General features: G+C 52.0%; 2 protein-coding genes across 4 annotated transcripts in view; one reads left to right on the forward strand and one right to left on the reverse strand.

The window, feature by feature from the left end:
* Window positions 1-5,662, forward strand: part of ANKFY1 (ankyrin repeat and FYVE domain containing 1) — an 83,848-nt gene extending 78,186 nt beyond the window's left edge. Inside the window, exons 23-26 of one of the 2 annotated variants that reach the window (XR_005197380.1) lie at window positions 836-982; window positions 2,662-2,752; window positions 3,944-4,520; window positions 4,657-5,150. Coding sequence is in view for 1 of the 2 variants with exons in the window: in XM_017512184.2 (XP_017367673.1) it covers window positions 836-982; window positions 2,662-2,752; window positions 3,944-4,076 (371 nt within the window). In the remaining variant the exon portion in view is untranslated. Of the gene's footprint in view, window positions 1-835; window positions 983-2,661; window positions 2,753-3,943 lie in introns of both variants that reach the window. The other variant, XM_017512184.2, reaches the window with a different exon arrangement.
* The window catches only part of LOC108291733 (neuferricin), a 34,119-nt gene that overhangs the window by 11,649 nt on the left and 3,520 nt on the right, over window positions 1-18,950 (reverse strand). Inside the window, exons 3-4 of one of the 2 annotated variants that reach the window (XM_017512185.2) lie at window positions 14,864-15,050; window positions 12,094-12,903 (exon numbers count right to left, since the gene is read on the reverse strand). In XM_017512185.2, the coding sequence (XP_017367674.1) occupies window positions 12,687-12,903; window positions 14,864-15,050 (404 nt within the window). In that variant the 3' untranslated portion in view covers window positions 12,094-12,686. Of the gene's footprint in view, window positions 1-12,093; window positions 12,904-14,863; window positions 15,051-18,950 lie in introns of those variants that run through there. The other variant, XM_037732701.1, reaches the window with a different exon arrangement.

Genomic DNA, 18,950 nt, shown 5'->3' on the forward strand with positions numbered 1-18,950 from the left:
CCTCCGGGGGCAGGTCACGGGCTGGCGGGGAGGGTCGTGTCTAGGCCTCCGGGGGCAGGTCACGGGCTGGTGGGGAGGGTCGTGTCTAGGCCTCCTGCTCACACACAACTGGGTACAGATGCCAGGCCCCATGATTCTAGCACGGTGACCTGGTACACGTTTTTCCCTCATGGGCCTGTTTCCTCATTTGATAATGGGAATAACAACCCTCCTCTTACGGTATAATTTTCAGTTAAATGAAAGAATGTAAACACAGTGTCTGGGAAAGGGATGCGAAGGGGAGCCGCAGTTAGCTGTGACTCTTCGCAGGGAAGGCAGCAGGTGGGCCTGGCCAGAGCATGGGTTCCCATGGGCTCTGTACCCGCACAGAGGAGAGGCCCCATGGAGTGGAAGAACCTTCTGGAGCATGTTCCTAATACTGATTTTTCTTCTCCATATGTACATGACTCAGGCTTAGGTTTAATTACACTGGGTGGAAGAACTTTGTCCTTTGTGGGGACACCAGTGTTTCCTGCCAGAGGAGGGCAAGGGAGGCAACAGTGGACAGTTCCCTCGTGTTGAGTCCCCGGCCACCTGCCCGACCTCAGTTCTCCTGCAGCCCAGGCTCTACATGGGAAAGGCTGTCTGGGAGCCCGGCTGCTCTGGAGGCTCTGGCTCACTGCCACGCCCTTTTCTGGGAGATGCTACAGCTTGTCCGCAGAGGTCTCCGGAGCCTCAGGGGCCCCCGTGTGTCTGCAGGGACTTTCTGAGCAGATGTCCTGCCAGATCTCCTGCCCTCCCGTGGTCGGTGCTGGCCGGGCCAGGTGGGGAGTGGCCCTGCGTGTTTGTTTTTCAGTGCTGCTCTTAGCGTACATGAAAGGGAATGCCAACCTGTGCCGTGCCATCGTCCGGTCTGGGGCTCGTCTTGGGGTGAATAACAACCAGGGAGTCAACATTTTCAACTACCAGGTTGCCACCAAGCAGCTTCTGTTTCGACTTTTAGGTGAGTAGCCAGCGTTCTGCTCTTTCAGTGCTACTATCGAGATGTATTTGTGATCTTTAAATCTCCGGATGCCTTAAGATCAGAACCACCTGTTTGCAGGCAGTACATGGGACTGTTCCTGTGAATGCGGTGAAGGGTTTTGAGTGCTTTGGGAAGGTCACTGTTGGCAGTCTCTCTTCAGAGCGCTCCCTCCTTCATATCCCACTCCCCATGGCCTGCTGGAAGTGCTCAAGCTCCAGGCAGGCCACCCTTCCTGTGTCTCCTGGCCACTTAGCTGCACACCTGTCCTCCTGAGACTTGATTCAGATCCTCTAGAACCTTCAGAATGGCTTCTGCTTCAGCCCCACCAGCGCTCCCCTCCCAGTGTCCCTTCTGTGGAAAGGAGTGTTCCCTCTTAGCTCGTATGTGTGAGTCTGTCCCCTTCCCTGCTGAGGCGGTAGAGAAGCAAAATGCCTCCAGTGCCTGTGCTGTGTTGTCACCCACCGTGGGGAGAGACAGGCAGGAGGACAAGCTCAGAAACACTTGGTGGCCATGTGATCGCGGTGGAGTGACTTGCCCACGGCTGCACAGCTGGTCTCTGGCGGAGCCGGCATTGAAGCATTTGTGACATCTGTCCACTGTCACTTTCTGTCGGCCACACACTTAGCCTTTCCAGAGCTCCGCACTGGTGCCCTGAGCGCTGGCTACATACACGCACCACAGTGCTCAGGAGTAACGACTGATTGACGCGCTGCTTCCTCCCCACGCGCTCGGGACCCTCTCTATGGAGCGCGGTCACACAGTGCCTGGCATAGAGTTCAGCCAGTAAATCCTAGTGATTGTCGTTCCTGTTACACTGCTAGCTCCCAGCTGAGACAGATACTGAGTTCTTCCTCGGAGGTCACTCTGCCTGTGGTCCCACCGCAGACTCAGGCCCTCTCCCTGGAAGCCTGGACCTCACCTTTTCTTCTGCCTGCTCCGCCTCACGTCCCACACTTCTGCAGGCACTAAGTCTTACCGATCCTGCCTCCGCAGTTTCTCTTTCTGTGCCCCATCGTGTGGCCCTGGCCAGCTTTTCTCGCTGTGGGATCTCTGTTCTCTCCCTGCCATGTCTTTGTTCCAGCCATCCCTGACTACATGTGCTTCCCCCACAGAAGTCACGCCACCTCCCCACAGATGTCACGCCACCTCCCCCACACAGACACCACGCCACCTTCCCACAGACATCACGCCACCTCCCCCCCCACAGACACCATGCCACCTCCCCACAGATGTCACGCGACCTCCCCCACAGAGGCCATGCCGCCCCCACACACAGAGGCCACACTGCCTCCCCCCCCAGACACCACGCCGCTCCCCCCACACAGATGCCATGTCACCTCCCCACAGACGTCACGCCACCTCCCCCCCACAGACACCATGCCACCTACCCTCAGATGTCACGCTGCCTCCCCTACACAGACGCCACATGGATTCACTTCATTGGCCTGTTTCCTTCTCCCCCATTCTCCCTGGCAAGTGCTGATTCTCGTCTCCTCTGGGAAGCTGTCCCTGAACCACTTAGAACCTTTGTGCCCCTTGGCCTGTGTCACGTGGCAGTGTGTGGCTTCACTTGCTGGTGTTGCCCTGCTCCCTTTGAGCCCTGAGACTTGCCTGGCAGTCGCTGTTTGATGGGACTAGTCCTCTCCCATGTGTTACAGATATGCTGTCCAAGGAGCCTCCGTGGTGTGACGGCTCCTTCTGCTACGAGTGCACTGCCAAGTTTGGAGTCACGACTCGCAAACACCACTGGTAAGACCCCAGCGTCACTGTCAGACAAGTGGGGGGACTTCCGCCGACGTCACTGCCTCTGCCCTTCTCCAGGCTAAGCCATGAACCTGCCCGGGTCCTGCACACTCATGGGCAAAACTGTATCAAATGGAGTAATGAGATGGGCACACCCGAGGATCTGACTGAGGAAGAGATGGAGGGAAGGGAGGGACCTGCAGACCGGTGCTGTCCTGTGGAAGCTGAAGTGCACAGTTCCCAGGCGGCCCGTTAGGCCTGTGCCATCCTCCCTGGCTTCCAGCCTGCAGCAAAGCTGAGATGAGTTACTGCCGTCATGGTGTGCCTCTGTATGGGCTGCTTGCAACACTAAGGAGCTGTTCCCATTAAATTGAGATAGATAGGCCAGGCACCATGGCTCACACCCGTAATCCCAGCACTTTGGGAGGTGGAGGCGGGTGAATCACTTGACCTACAGTACCTGCTGTGAGCCACAATCTGGGTCAAGAGTTTGAGACCAGCCTGGCCAATGTGGCGAAACCCCATCTCTACTAAAAATACAAAAATTAGCTGGGGGTCGTGGCAGGCACTTGTAATCCCAGCTACTTGGGAGGCTGAGGCAGGAGGTTGCAGTGAGTTGAGGTCGTGCCACTGACTGCAGCTTGGGTGACAGGCGAGACTTCTTCTCAAGAAGAAGAAGTGCTGCGCTGCACTCTTTGTTGGTTTTGATAGTCTTGCTGTCACCCGGGCTGGAGTACAGTGGCATGAGCTTGGCTTGCTGCAGTTTCTACCTCCTGGGTTCAAGCGATTCTCCTTCCTCAGCCTCCCAAAGTAGCTGGAATTCAGGTGTGCACCACCACGCCCAGCTAATTTTTGTATTTTTAGTAGAGATGGGGTTTCACCATAATGGCCAGGCTGGTCTCAAATTCTTGACCTCAAGTGATTCACCTGCCTCCACCACCCAAAGTGCTGGGATGGCAGTTGTGAACGTTGTGCTTAGCCTGAGCTGCTCTTGATTATCAAGAAAAAGCCTTCTTCAGTATCGCTTTAACATGATGACTGACTAGAGTTTTGTTTTCATGGACTAAAAATTCTCCATGAATTGCTGTGACTTGGCTGGCTGCGTTGCCTCAGCGCCCCTGCTGGGGTTGCCCTCACATGCCGGGAGGCAGCGTGTCTTCAGTGCTCCCCTCATACTTGCCTTCTTTGCTTCCACAGTCGTCACTGCGGACGTCTTCTTTGCCATAAATGCTCGACCAAGGAGATTCCTATCATCAAGTTTGATCTGAACAAGCCTGTGCGAGTTTGCAACATTTGCTTTGATGTGCTGACTCTGGGTGGGGTCTCTTAGTGAGCCCCCGGAGCGTCCAGGCCACGTTCTTGGTCACCTCCCCAGCAGCTGCTCTGCTCACCAGCCTGACTCCCCCCAGAGCAGGGGCTGGCAGTCATCCTCCTGCGGCAATAGACTGGAACATTTAAGGACCATGGTGTGATAGATTCCTTTTCCAGTGATTCCCTATGATTGTCAGTGTGTGTGTCAGACTGTGATCAGTTTCACTAGGTGTCTCATTGATTGGACCAGGCCATTTAGCCTAAGTGGTTTAATGTGATTAGGAATTAGACCCCTCCCCATTCTGCTACCAACATACAAGGACACTTGGAAAAGCATTTTCGCTTCCAGTAGCTTGGTGTCCATCCCAGAGCATTCATGAAGTCTTCCCGCCTGGGCTGGCTGAGGCGGCAGAGCCTCACAGAGTAGGAAGCTGGCTGCCTAGTGAGCCAGCTTCACGCTAGGGTGGTGGCTGTGGACTTTTCTGCACAGTGTTTTCATAAAGATAATGGGATCCTCTTGCCCTGAAGTCTTTTTTTCTTTTTAAGCTAAGCTGTGTTTTAGTGAGCTACGCCTTTTAAAAAGGTGAAATCTTTAACAGGGTTCAAAGATGAGAGCTGAAAAATCGTGGCCTTACCAACTGAAAGCTTTACAGTGTTCGTGCTACGCAGGTGTCGGGTGCAGCTGGCCGCTTGACACCTCGTGGCAGCGTCTCATTCTCTCGTCTTGCTGCGTGCTGTGTGGAGTCCCAGTCCCTCTGCCACTGGAGAGTGGTGGAGAAAGCGCACTTTGTGCTGCCCTTTTATAGAGCTGCATTATTGGTGATCCCAATTTAAAAGTCCCTGTTCAGACACACCCTCACACATCCTTCCATCAGTGAGTCCAATGATCAGCTGTGACTGGACCTCAGCTCACACTAATCTTTAAGGAAAAACTCTGTAGTGTCTTTGAGAGCAAGAGATTCATCCAGGCTGAGTGATGAGGCACGATCAATATGGCTTCAGCCCCAAGAGTGTCTCCAGCCTCAGGCTGGCAGGTCCTGTGTCCTTGACGCAAATGCTTCTTGCTGAAATCCTCCCTCGTGATGCTGCGAATGCTGTTGACCCCAGTTCCGTGTAGCTTGCTCTGCCCTGTGAAGGGCCAGCAGCTGAGGGCCACGGCCACGTGTGCGCCACCCCATTTTGGAAGTCTCTGGCTTGTGTGCTGGGTGAGGCCACCAGAACTTGCTGGGCCTTAGTCGCTGCTACTACATCTATTAACCATGAGCTGTTAAACTTCTTTTTCGAAGGTTTGGCCAGTTTCTAAAAAACGCACATTTAAAGAGAAACATCTACCACTGCTTTAAAACAAAACAACTCTGAGTGAACGCTGTGTGTTGTACTCGGAGACTGAGTCTCAGTCAAACATGCTGATCCTCTCAGACATTTAATAACCACTACCTTTTTGCATTAATGAAGTTTGAATGTGTGTTAAAGGGACTAAGTATTTTTTGCAACATCATTTGTTTCTTTTCTAGGTAGTGTGTCCTGTGTGTTGCTGTGGATTTACACATTCTGTTGCCTAAACGTGTAAAATGAGCTGATAAATTGGAGTGCTACTTTAAAAAAACATCTCTGTGATTTATAAGATATGTATGCTTTCTATGTTAATATAAGTTTGTGCACAATATTTAAAAGAAAAAAATTAATTAGAAGAGTCCCCCGTCCCCCAGTCTGACATGTTTCATAGAGAACTTTTAATGGACGAACTCTGCCAGTCTTGGCAAACATTTGACCACCTGAGGTAATGTGGTCAGTTTCCATTTTCTATTGCCTGAAAAGGGCCATAAGCAAGCTGGCAGGCAGGGCTTAGGTAGCTTGGTTACCTGAGTTAGGAAGATAATCATAGTTTGGATATGAATTGAAGTGGCTAGTACATCGATGCCTGTTCTTTCAATGTTCAGGATGGAAAAGGAACATGGAGATCAGTCAGGGGTGAGGCTGATTGTTCTGCCCATGCCCTACCTTACCAATTTCAATACCAATCTTGCTTGTAATTGCACTTAAAATCTTAAGATCATGTTTCAAATACATTGATGGGAGTTTCTGTTTCTTCCCTGAGTCAAGGGATAGCAATGGTACTGAGCAGCTGTGGACTGGGAGAATTTTTTTTTTTTTTTTTTTTTTTGAGACAGAGACTCCCTGTCGCCAGCCGCCAGGCTGGAGTGCTGCAGTGGCACAATCTCAGCTCACTGCAACCTCTGCCTCCCGGATTCAAACAATTCTCCTGCCTCAGCCTCCCAAGTAGCTGGGACTAATAGGCGTGCGCCACCATGCCCAGCTAATTTTTGTATTTTTAGTAGAGACGGGGTTTCACCGTGTTGGCCAGGATGGTCTCGATCTCTTGACCTTGTGATCCACCCGCCTCGGCCTCCCAAAGTGCTGGGATTACAGGTTTGAGCCACCGTGCCCGGCCAGAACGTCTTTTAGTCCTGTTACACACTGGCTGCAGGCGGCATCCATGTGGATACAGGAAAAGCTTCAGAAGCTCCTGACTGCGCAGATGCCGCCATAGCTGCCCTGGCTGGGCCCAGGCATGCTTCCGGTCCTTCCCGTCTCTCCCTGCTGCCAACACTTGAATACAAAACTGCCTGGCTGTTAAATTTTCAGCATAACTTAAGCACTAGTAGCCAAAATTCATTTTAATTCATTCAGAAAGTTCCCACTTAATGAGTAGAGCAGGAAAAGAAACTTGATTTGTTGCAGCAGTCAACCTCAAGCTGAGTGCGCTCTTGAACTGCCCTTGCTCATCGCCAGATTTATTATCCAGTGTATTCTTAGCAGTCTTTTGTTGTCGTTTTTAAGACAAAGGTACAAACCACGTGCTATATATAAATCAAATGGCTTAAACTAATTTGCTATGATTCTCTAACACCGAAATGTCCCATAAACTTAAGTGCCTACACTTAGGACTTCTGAACGTTCAGTCATCTTTTTAGTGGCATCTCACTGAATGATGTATTAGAACATGTGTGCTGTGTCAACCCCGATTACTAATTTAGTTGAGGCTGGATTAGATTGCTCAGTTCACCTGCCACGTTCTCTCCAAGGAGTGGGGTCTACGTGGCCTTGAGTCCTCTACCTCAGAGCCCCGAGTCATCTCTGGCCACCCCGTTCCGTGCCCTCACTCACATCCCTGTGTGGAGCTCAGCGTGTGTGTGGCTTCGCCACTCCTCCCGTCCATGTCCCACACCTGCCGTATTGAACCGTGACTGCACTAATCTTGTCCATAGGCATGGCGTGGAGGGAACATCTTGGGAAAAGGGAGGGCCTTCACCTCCATCTAGTTTTCCTTTATCTGGAGAAAAAGAACTCTCTGAACTTTGTAATGCTTAGCCCTGAAAGTCAAGCCATCTTCCCAGGTGACAGCAGCTTGAACAAGTAAGGGTCACGCCTCCATGACAGACAGTTGCTTCCCTTGGGACAAGTCCTAGAACTAGCTGAAGCACCAAAGCTCCCCACTCCCAGCCTGGGAGCAGAGGAAGCAGGGGCACAGCTCACCAGCGGGACTCGGAAGCCACCTTCTCTCTCTGTGGAAGTAATTTAGTGAAGAGCTGACTGACAAGATACCAACCCTGAAATTCCCAGAAGTTACAGATGCCTTACAGACTTTGTTTGGAAGATCATTGCCTGTACAATTCCTTTTCCGTGTGGCAGAAATAATATAGTAACCTGTTACAACTAACATTGCTTTTCTGCAGCTAGGGAGTCTTGAGTCAGGACTGCTTGACTTGATGACTTGCCCTTTTTGGCAGATGTGTGGAGCTGGCTGTTACCACGACATCCCTGTGACCCCAGAGGAGGGGCCTTAGCTGGGCAGAAACTGCAGGCACACATTCGGCCAGTCACCCAGGCTTCCAGCCCGTTCGGGCAGTGCTCAGTGTGGGGTGACGGTATCATGTAGGACCATGGCGCTTATCAGCATCGTTTCTTTGGGGTCTGTGTAATGGAATGTATTTTTCAAATACTGATATTTGCATTTTCTGTAACAATTCCTTACAATAAAATGAAGTAAAATTGTGCATTTAAAGTGGAAACTTTAATAAGACATTTGTAGTTACTTCTAATGCAGAAGTACCAATTAAAACAAATTTTAAAGAACTCCTGACTTGAATAAATTTCTTACCAGCCACCCTCTAGGAAAGTCCCAATTCCAACATTTTTCAGGAACATGCTGTTGACAGCAGCCAAAAAGCTTTTACTTATTTATTTTTAATTAATTTTTAAAAATATCAGTAAGTTTTTGGGTTTCAGGTGGTGTTTGCTTACATGTAGGTTCTTTCGTGGTGATTGCTGAGATTTTGGTGCACCTATCACCCCAGCACTGTACACTGTCATCTTTTATCCCTCACCTCCCAACCCCTTCCCGAGTCCCCAAAGTCCACTCTATCACTCGTAGGCTTTTATGTCCTCATGGCTTAGCTCCCCAAAAGTCGTTATTTAAACACAGTGAGTAGTTGCCTGAACTTAGTGTGCTCTTGGCCCAGATTGTGGCTCACGGCAGGCACTGTAGGTCAGTGTGAAAAGCAGTTCTCACTGAGCAAGGCCCTGAGCAGACCCCTAAGGCCGGCCGCGTTTGTCCTGGAGCCTGAACTAGGGGTCTGTCACCAGAGATAGGTGCCCTCCAGGCACGGCCAGAGTGCACCTGACTGGAATGACTAATGCTCCTTTGCTTAGTTCGTTTTTTTGAAGGATCAGAACAGCCTGTGGCAGCTCTAATCGGGTTGATTCCACCAGACTATACTCGCCCCTGAGGTCAGGAACCTTGCTCCTCCAACCCCCCAACCTTAACATGATGCCTAGCACATAGTAGGTGCTTGGTAAGTTACCTGCAGAATAACTAAGGAGCACTAAGTCAGGGGCAGAGAAGTTTCCAGTTGGCACAGAGCTGGGAGCTGTTTTGGTTAACAGCGAAGTCTCAGCACTGAGCTCAGGGACTGCCTAGAACTCGGAAGAAAATCCTAATGTCAGCTCTTCTCCGTTCTGCAGAGATACAGAAATTCGGAGGAGTGAAAATGGCACCGAATCAGGTGCCAAGAGCTTGGAGTTCTGGGCTCAGCTCCATGCTCAGCGACCTTAAGTTCTATGTGCTTTTGTTGCCTTATCTCCAAAACGCTCCTTGGCTCATACCTGTAATCCCAGCACTTTGGGAGGCCGAGGTGGGCAGACTGAGCCCAGGCGTTCGAGACCAGCCTGGGCAACATGGTGAAACTCCATCTCTACAAAAATAAAAAACTAGGCATGCTACCACATGCCCACAGTCCCAGCTACTCAGGAGGCTGAAGTTGGAAAATCTTTTTGAGCCCGGGAGGTAGAGGCCGCATGAGATACGATCACGCCACTGCACTCTGGCCTGGGCAACAGAATGAGACCCTACCTCAAAAAAAAAACTCTGCACACACTTTCCACGTGCCAGGTGCAGTGGATATATAGGGGTACGGTGCTGAGTCATGTTGATATAGGGATACATTGCAGAGTCGTGGATACAGGAGTGTGGCTCTGAGTCACGTGGATATAGAGGTACGGTGCTGAGTCATGTTGATATGGGGGTTTGGAGCCGAGTCACATGGATATAGGGGTAAGGTGCTGAGTCATGTTGATATAGGGATACGTTGCAGAGTCACGTGGATATAGGGGTAAGACGCTGAGTCATGTTGATATAGGGATACACTGTAGAGTCACGTGGATATGGGAGTAAGACGCTGAGTCATGTTGATATAGGGATACACTGTAGAGTCACGTGGATATGGGAGTAAGACGCTGAGTCATGTTGATATAGGGATACACTGTAGAGTCACGTGGATATGGGAATAAGACGCTGAGTCATGTTTATATAGGAGTAAGGCAGTGAGTCATGTTGATATAGGGATACATTGCAGAATCGTGGATATAGGGGTAAGGTGCTGAGTCACGTAGCTATAAGAGTATGGAGCTGAATCAAGAATAAAGAGGTAAGGCGCTGAGTCACGTGGATACGGGGTATGGTGCTGAGTCATGCTGACAGGGTTACACTGAGTTACGCTGATATAGGGATATGTTGCAGAGTCACGTGGATATAGGGTATGGTGCTGAGTAAAGTGGATATAGGGGTACAGCGCTGGGTCACACTGGGGCTCTGTCCTCAGAGTATCTGAGTCCAGTGCAAGAGGCTGGCAGGGAAGTTCATCGTAAGAACCCACTGTGGTATAAGCACAGTGCCACAGGAGCCAAGGAAAGTGCCTCTGTCAGGCCAACAGTTAATGAAGGCTCCCAAGAGGGGCCTGAATGAACTGAATATTGAAGAAATACAGGGTGGATTAATTCAACAGAGGAAGATGTGTCATTCCAGGCAAAAGAAACAGCTTGGGTAAAGACACTGCAGGCATAACATAGGAGAGGAGGTGCACGGGGAGGAGACTGGAAAGGTACAGGCCTAAGAGGAGAGGCCACAGAGGGGCCTCCTGTGCCCCGCAGCAGAGGAGTGGCACTGAGTCCTTATAGATAAGGGGAGCCCCTGTGGAGGCGCAAATGGGGGATGCCCTGATCATCACTAAGAAAGACGGCCCTGGGCCTTGTGCGGTGGCTTATGCCTGTAATCCCAGCACTGTGGGAGGCCGAGGCAGGGGGATCAAGAGGTCAGGAGTTTGAGACCAGCCTAACCAACATAGTGAAACCACATCTCTACTAAAAATACAAAAAACTAGGTGTGATGGTGCACGCCTGTAATCCCAGCTACTCGGGAGGCTGAGGCAGGAGAATCACTCAAACTTGGGAGGCGGAGTTTGCAGTGAGCCGAGATTGCGCCACTGCACTCCAGGCTGGGGAAAAGAGCGAAACTCCATCTCAAAAAAAAAAAAAAAAAAAAAAAAAAAAAAAAAAAAGACGTCTCACAGCAGTGTGAAGGAGGGACTGAAGGGAGGGAGCAGTCAGGCTCCTCAGTAATCCGAGTGAGAAGTGACAGCCTAGGCCAGAGGAGGAGTACTGGGGACAGGGAAGAGGGAAGGAAGAGGAGAGAATCGGGGAGACACAGCCGCCAGGACCTGCAGGCGGGCTAGGAGGAGGAGGGCGGGCAGAGTGTGGGCAGCTGCCAGGGTTCTGACTGGGTTTGACCAAGTGTGGCTGCTGGTGCCCCTCACCCTGAGAACTAGAAGCAGCATGGGAGGGAAGATGGAATACTCTGGAAATCTACCTGGGGCAGAGATGCAGGTTTGATGCTGGATTTGGAGTGAGAGAAGCCAATGGGAAGGGGTTTGTGGAGGTAAAACAAGGTTTTCAAGGCAACTAAGAAGGAAGGGTGGAGGGACAGACGGAGCAGGACAAAGGCCAGTGAGGGTTCCGTGGAGGACAAGGCTTGGATAGGGGCTGGGTGTGACCGTGGAACGTGCCAACGCAGAATCTGTCCTGGTGGTTAGAGCAACTGGGGCTGAAAAGCAAAGCTAGTAAGTAAAAGCCCAAACCGTGCGGGTGAGGGAGTGTTTATTTATGACGTGGGAGGAGGGAGCGGTTTCGTGCGTACTTGGGGAAGATCCAGGAGGCGGGGAGAGGGGAAAGGTACAAGAGGGGCAGGCTCAGATGGGGGTGGGGAGGGGGCAGACGAAAGGAGCCATGAACCAGTGCCCAAGTGGAAGGAACAGCTGTGACCACAAGGGCAGTGAGCCGCGGGTCTCTGGTGAAGGGGAGGGGGCAGCCTCTATTTTCTAGTCTGTGAATCTGGAAGTGATTTGGTGAAATCAATGATGGAGAGAAGGGAGGCAGGGGAGAGGGGAGGAAGGCTAGAGGATGTCTAGGGTGAGACTGTGAGTGGGAAGGGAGTCAGGCAAAGCTCTGCGGGTGAGGAGCAGAGGCCATGGCGCGGCGGTGGTGCTGGCCTCCACTTGTCTGTGAAGTGGGAACACGCCTTGTCCCCATCTACCTTACCTTAGTAGGCAGTCAAGAGGTAACAGGTGTGACGTCTGTCAAGTGTAGGGCATGGCAGATGACCCTGGACACACACACACTGCATAAGCGGAAGCCCAGCCACCTGAAGTCTGCAGCCTTGCCCAATGTAATGTCATGCTAACCAGTTACCTTGTCAGAGCTGGGAAACCACCTTTTGCTCAAAATGCAGACCTCTCCTTTGAAAACACACCACACCTGATTTTAAGTCCTTAAAGGAGAGAAAATGCCTCTGCTTTAAATTGTTGCTGGATTTGCTGTATCCACGTAAGTAAAAGCTTTCCCGGTTCCAGAATCAGCCATCCTAAGTGATGATTGCCTCTTACTATATTGGCCCAGCTATGATCAGCTCAGCAGGCTTTTGGGAATAAATTCAAGTTCAAATTCAGCTGATAACAGCCGTGCCCACTGACATCTGCAGGCTCTGAGGAAGATGACTAGTGGGTTGAGGGGAGTAGTGGTGAGCCGCTGACCAGTACTAGGCAGGTGGCTGCGCTGTCCCTCGGGCCCCATGGCACTAAGCCAAGGAGAGGGGCAAGAGTCACATTTGCAGAATACAACCAGAGTCCTTCCAGACCCTCCTGTTTCACGCCAGGGGCCATCCCAGGCCACACACATGTCAAGGGCATGCTCAAGTTCTCAGCAGAGCTCTGTGTGTCAGCCACATGAAAGTCTCCGCTTAGAGTGGGAAGGAGCACGTGACGGCGAGAGGTGGGCAGCCCGTGTATTCCGCCAAGTGTGGGTGGTCCAAGTCCCCACGATTTCTGTGTGTCAGGCTGTCCGGCATCTCGTCACTAGGGGGGCCCGTGGTTCTCACACACACGCAGCGGGGCTCCTTAGCACCTGGCTTATACAGCTTCCTGGGGACACCAGTCCAGTCTCTGTTCACACCTCCGCTATGGACAGATGGAAAGAGGACTTCTTAAATGTAAGAACTCATGAGTCTCTGGGCAGGGGAGAGCAGGAAGCTGTGAGCCAGGCCATGTGAAAAGCAGAAGCCCACAGGAGTGTCTCCCAAGGCAGCAGGCCACGGTGTTCAGCCCGAGCCTTCATGCTCTCTCCTGAGTTCCTCCAGCCTGCCCAGGCCATGGGCAGAGTCCACGGCTCCGTTCGCTGCACCCTAGCCCTGCCCTGCCCATCCTAGGAGGCTGCGCCACGTGCCTGCACTGCTGCTAGCAGCTGGGAAAAGTTCCCTGCTGGCCAGCGAGCTTCTCAGAAGCAGGGTCTGGGTGTGGCTTCCTCCTTCCCCTCTACAACCCAGCACTGGCCAGTGTCTTCACATTCCTCTCTGGGGCACTTGGGTGGGGGTGGGCAACTGGCCGCTGTGCCCTGGTCACCTGAGTCAGCCTTCTCTGGGAAGCCCTTGGCACATGGTGTAGTTGCAAGCAGGCCTGTGCCCGACAGGTCCAGTCCTTGATGGCGCCAGGCTTCAGACATGGAGGACTCAGCTCTGGCCCAACATCACCTGAGCAACCTCCTACCTCGGGCAGAGGGACCTAGCTCATCTCAGGGTTCTGGGTTCAGTCTCTCAAGGACTCACAGGCCTTGAAAAAGGAAAATGAGGTTCTTGGAACTGATGCCTCATACAGGTTCCAGTGCCTGCGAGCAGACCGACTGCAGGCAGAGAAACCGCCAGCCAGTGAGAAACACCCGACTTCTAGCTTACCAAGAATAAGGCTGTCACCAAAATGCCTCCCCTTCCACCCAGCCTCCATGCCATCCTCGGTGGCCTGACTCCACGCCTGGCCCCTGCCTTTGACACTTGTTCCTCCCAGTCTAATGGGGGACACACGTGAGTGAACAGAAAGCAACAAGCTGAGCTGAAGCACAGGGATGGGCCCTCCATTCCCCGGGGCGGCTCTGGAGGGTTCTGCGGGAAGGCAGAGCCTGAACTCCTCGGTCACGAAAGCGAGAAGGGCTTCAGCAGACAGCGGGGAGGGAAAAGGAGGCAGGCCCCAGAGGTGCAGTCGAGCATCTGAACGCACACAGGCCTCCTGGAGCCTCCTCTGGAGGACCAGTGCTCTCTGGGCCACCTGCACTCAGGCCTGGGTCACAGGAAGGCCCCCCCGTATCTCAGCTTCTCTCCGTGAGGTGAGCAGGCCAGGATCTCACAGTCTCTCCCCTCTTTCTTGAGATGATGACATTGGAGAAGCTGTCTCTTCAAAGCTAGTAGCCAGGAAAGAAGGGGCTTTCCTCCCTGCTACCTTTGCCATTGCTCCCCTCACTTAAGGCTGAGAAGTCCAAATCTGCAGTGTTTTTGTTGCTGCTGTTGTGACTTTTTTTGTTATGTTGCCCAGGCTGGACTCCAACTCCTGAACTCAAGCGACCTGCCTGCCTCGGTCTCCCAAGTAGCCAGGACCACAGGTGTGCCACCACGCCGGCTCACCTTGTTTTGAAGACACCAGCAGAAGCCATCCCTGCGCGTGCTGTCCCCACCTCCTTGCCTGTCTCTCCTGTAGACAGCCAGGATTTGTGCTGTCAAATAGGAAACCAAACCCGGGGACGGCTGAACGGGCCAGAGAAAGCAAGAAATCGGGCTCGTGCCTCCTCATTCCTGGGCGGAGGTGGTGTCAGCAGGATCTCTGGAGAATTTGGAAAAAATAAAAATGCCCAGGGCTCAAGTCCAAGTCTCGACCCTAATATTCTCACTCTGTTGGCTGGAGTGAGGTCTGACCAGCCGTCATTTCTGCCGTTCCCCAGATCTAATATGCAGGTGAGGTTGGGAATGATTATCAGAATTTTGAAAAAGTTCTAGGGGTTAACCATCCAGTCCCTGAATTCACTGAGTAATGTAGACAGGATGACCCGGAAGGTGGGTTTGTGACAGGCAGAAAGAACAGAAGGGAGCATGCTTACCTCTTCTGGGAACACCAGAGCCGGCTGCCCCTAGCTGAGCTCCACTCCGCATTGCACGGCGGGAACGTCTGCTTCTCTTCCAGCTCTTGCTGGTTTGCCTCCAAGCCTTTGGTGATCACAGCTTCCGCCTGGGTCAGTGCCGGGGTAGGCAGCCCATCCTCTCCGTAGAACCGTCCTACCACCCTTCCTGTGAAGACAGCCAGGCAGACGTCAGAGTAACAGTGAGAGGGAGGCGTGAACACACACTCAGCAGCTGAGGCAGGTTGGGAAAGCACACGTTCCCAGGGTTTCCAGCTTCAGGCCTGCAGGGACTTCTGGTGCCTGGCATACCTGCCTCTCAACATCCTACGAGGCTGCGCACAACAGCAGCCCTGTTCTAGCTGTGGAGTCCTTTAGTACAGAAATCACCTGATCTTTCTCACTTCCAGACAACAGTTCCCTGAGGGTGGAACCACATGTGGTTCATTTACCGATGCTCCAACGAGCCTGGAGCACACAGTGAGTATTCAATGAATGTTTGATGAATGAAGGGCGTATTGGCTAACATTTAAATGTTTATTATAATAGAGACAGGGTCTCACTCTGTTGACCAGGCTGGTCTCTAGCTCCTGGGCTCAAGTGATCCTCCCACCTCAGCCTCTCGAAGTGCTGGATTACAGGCAGGAGCGCCACACCCAGGCAGGCTGACATTTCTGCAGCTCCATTCCCCCAGCAACAAATGATTCTGCTTTCTACAGGTCGTTTATTAACTCAGTCTCTGGCAGTACACTGGCACTTTACCAAACAATAATCCTCCCAATAAACCTGAGAGAGAAATCACTGCTTTGATATTCCTTATGTGCAGGAGAGAGACTGGAGGTTAAAAACCCTGGGGTGGTCTACAAAGCTAGTAAATGAATCTGGCTCCAAGCCCATGCTCTCCCCTTGGGGATGTGACTGAGTAAAAACTGGCTTTCCTTTAAAATGCCCATCAGAATGTTTTCTTATAGATGGGTCTCGCTATACTGTCCAGGCTGGAGTGTGGTGGCTATTCATAGGCATGGTCATGGCTCATTACAGCCTTGAACTTCTGGGCTCAAGCAATCCTCCCACCTCAGCTTCTGGAGCAGATGGGGCTACAGGTGTAAGCCACACTGTGCCCGGCTGCAAAATACCCATCAGCATTGGTAAAAGTCTAAGCTACGGCGGCAGCCAGCAGGTGGTCCACCAGCCTAGAGACCAGAACGAAAAATACATGAGTTCTTTCAGTGCAGGGCTCTAATGTGCCCCAGTCCTGAGGCGCAGACGGCCTTCAGAGGCATCACCTGCCACAGACAAGGGTAGGAGAAAGGAAGCACTTCAGGGAGGTGCCGCCAAGGCGGTGGCAGCCCCTAAGGACTAGCTGCAACTTCGATTCTAGTGGCACATATGTTCAGCATACCTGAGATTCAGCACATGCTCTCAAGTCCAACGCCCTCCCTGACCTTCCCAAATCCATTTCGCCTCTAGCCTGCTACCAGGGTTAGGAGCCTTGGCGCTGACTCCTCCTCCTCGGCATCCACACGCACGCTCCCTTCCCTGCCGTCCGACCCATCAGAGAATCCTGTCGGTCCTTCCTCTGAACAGATCTGATTCTGTTCACTCCTTTCCATTTCCACCGCCACCACCGTCCTCCAAACCACGGACGGTGGCAGTGGCCTCCCAGCTGCTCTCTCTGCCTCAGCTCATGCCCTCCTAGAGCTCTCTGCCCATAAAACAACTGGAGAATCGTTTAAAAACATGAATCACAGCTGGGTGCAGTGGCTCATGCCTATAATCCCAGCACTTTGGGGAGGCCAGGTGGGCAGATCACAAGGTCAAGAGTTCGAGACCAGCCTGGCCAACATGGAGAAACCTCATCTCTACTAAAAATACAAAAATTAGCCAGGCGTGGCAACCCATGTCTGTAATCCCAGTTACTCAGGAGGCTGAGGCAGGAGAATCACTTGTACTCGGGAAGTGGAGGTTGCAGTGAGCTGAGATTGTGCCACTGCACTCCAGCCTGGGCAACAAGAGTGAGATCAATAAAACCCCAAAAAGACACGAATCAAGCATGTCCCACAAACAAGACAGTAGTAGTGGATCATGCCACGTCGCTCCTACGTCTGATTAAAACCCTCCCATGGCTTCTTAAAGCATACAGACAAAATCCAAGTTTCTTACCAAGGCCTCTAAGGTCCTGTACCCATTTCACTTACTTACTTCTTCAGCCTCTTATCAAGCCGCTTCCTCCCTCGTTCACTGTGGGCTCCAGCTCACGGGCTTCCTGTCTATTTCTTGGCCATGCTTTCCCCCGTCCCCACCTTCGGCGCTGCTCTTCCCTGAGCTGGAACTCTCTCGTCCAGTCCCATATGCTGCCTCCTGCTCACCTGCCCAGTCTCAGCTTCATGGTCGTCCTCTCCAGAAGCGACTCCTGAGCAACTGCTCTAGTGGTGCTGAACTCCCAGACATGCACCACATCACAGTTTCATGCATGGTCCTACCTGGAGCTGTTCAATCTGTTTACCTGTTTATGATACGCCTCTCTCTACTAGTGAGGCCCAGTACTGAAAACAGCTTAGCGACAGGTGCAGTGGCTTACAACTGTAACCCCAGCACTTTGGGAAGCTGAGGCGGGTGAATCACTTAAGGTCAGTTCGAGACCTGGCCAACAGGGTGAAACCCGTCTCTACTGAAAATACAAAAATTAGCTGGGCGTGGTGGTGCATGCCTATAACCCCAGCTACTCAGGAGACTGAGGCAGGAAAATTGCTTGAATCCAGGAGGTGGAGGTTACAGTGAGCCGAGATCGCGCCACTGCACTCCAGGCTGGGTGACTGAGCAAGATTCCATCTCAAAAAATATATAAATATAGGTCAGGCATGGTGGCTCACGCTTGTAATCCCAGCACTTTGAGAGGCCGAGACAGGTGGATCACGAGGTCGAGAGATCAAGACCATCCTGGCCAACGTAGTGAAACCCTCTACTAAAAAAAAAACAGAAAAAATGAGCCGGGAGTGGTGGCGCGCGCCTGTAGTCCCAGCCACTCAGGAGGCTGAGGCAGGATCACCTGAACCTGGGAGGCAGAGGCTGCAGTGAGCTGAGATCACACCACTGCACTTTTATTTATATTTATATATAAACAAAACAGCTTAGCACAGAACATTCATTTTAAATACTTGTTAGATGAATAAAGGAAGGGAACAGGGCCCGAGTCACAGGCCTCCAGTCTATGAGTTGGCCTGGCACAGAACTTCCCACTGCGGGGGTTAGGATGTCTGTGTTACATGGTGACAAGACTGTCTTGGTGAGTTTTCCACATGAGACCCAAGGCCAGGACAGCAGTAGCAGAGAAACAAAGGAGTTCTAGAAGCTGTGTCATGAGAACGGCAATCACCGCTGGCTGTGTCTCCGAGCCAATCCTGTGTCCACAGCAGAACCAAGGCCATCTTGCTTTCCCTTGAGGCCTGGCCAGGTGGCTGCCAAGATGGCTTCCTGGCTGTCCTCACTTCAGCATGTGCCTTTACAATAAAGCTTCATCCCCTGAGGGCTTCTGGTGACCTCAAGAGCCTAACATGGCCCCTACCCTACAGAATCAGCTAACAGGGGCAGGAACTATACTCAACTCATCCCTGGTCCACCCCGAGGATGGAAACTGTAACTTCTGAACAGCAGGTATTCAATAAGATCCCAACATCAACGAAAACCCTGAGGCATTTCCCACCACATGCCCCACCTCAACCTCACACACGACACATCATCGCAACAAGGCCAGTTCACCGGCCACACCAAACACACCAGGAACCTTCAAGTGTGCTCCCAAATCTTAGATCAAGTATTTGGCCTGGCATTCTTTGCCCATTTACGAGACTCTATCCTTTTTGAGACAAGGTCTCAGTCCGTCACTCAGGCTGGAGTGCAGTGATGTAATCTCAGCTTGTTGCTACCTCTGCCTTCCAGGTTCAAGTGATTCCTGTGCTTCAGCCTCCCAAGTAGCTGGGACTACAGGTGTGCCGCCACACTCAGCTAATTTTTTTTTAATTTTTAGTAGAAACATGGTTTTGCCATGTTGGCCATGCTGGTCTTAAAT

Source organism: Cebus imitator, unplaced genomic scaffold, assembly GCF_001604975.1.
Source record: "Cebus imitator isolate Cc_AM_T3 unplaced genomic scaffold, Cebus_imitator-1.0 Scaffold464, whole genome shotgun sequence".
Lineage (NCBI taxonomy): Eukaryota > Metazoa > Chordata > Mammalia > Primates > Cebidae > Cebus > Cebus imitator.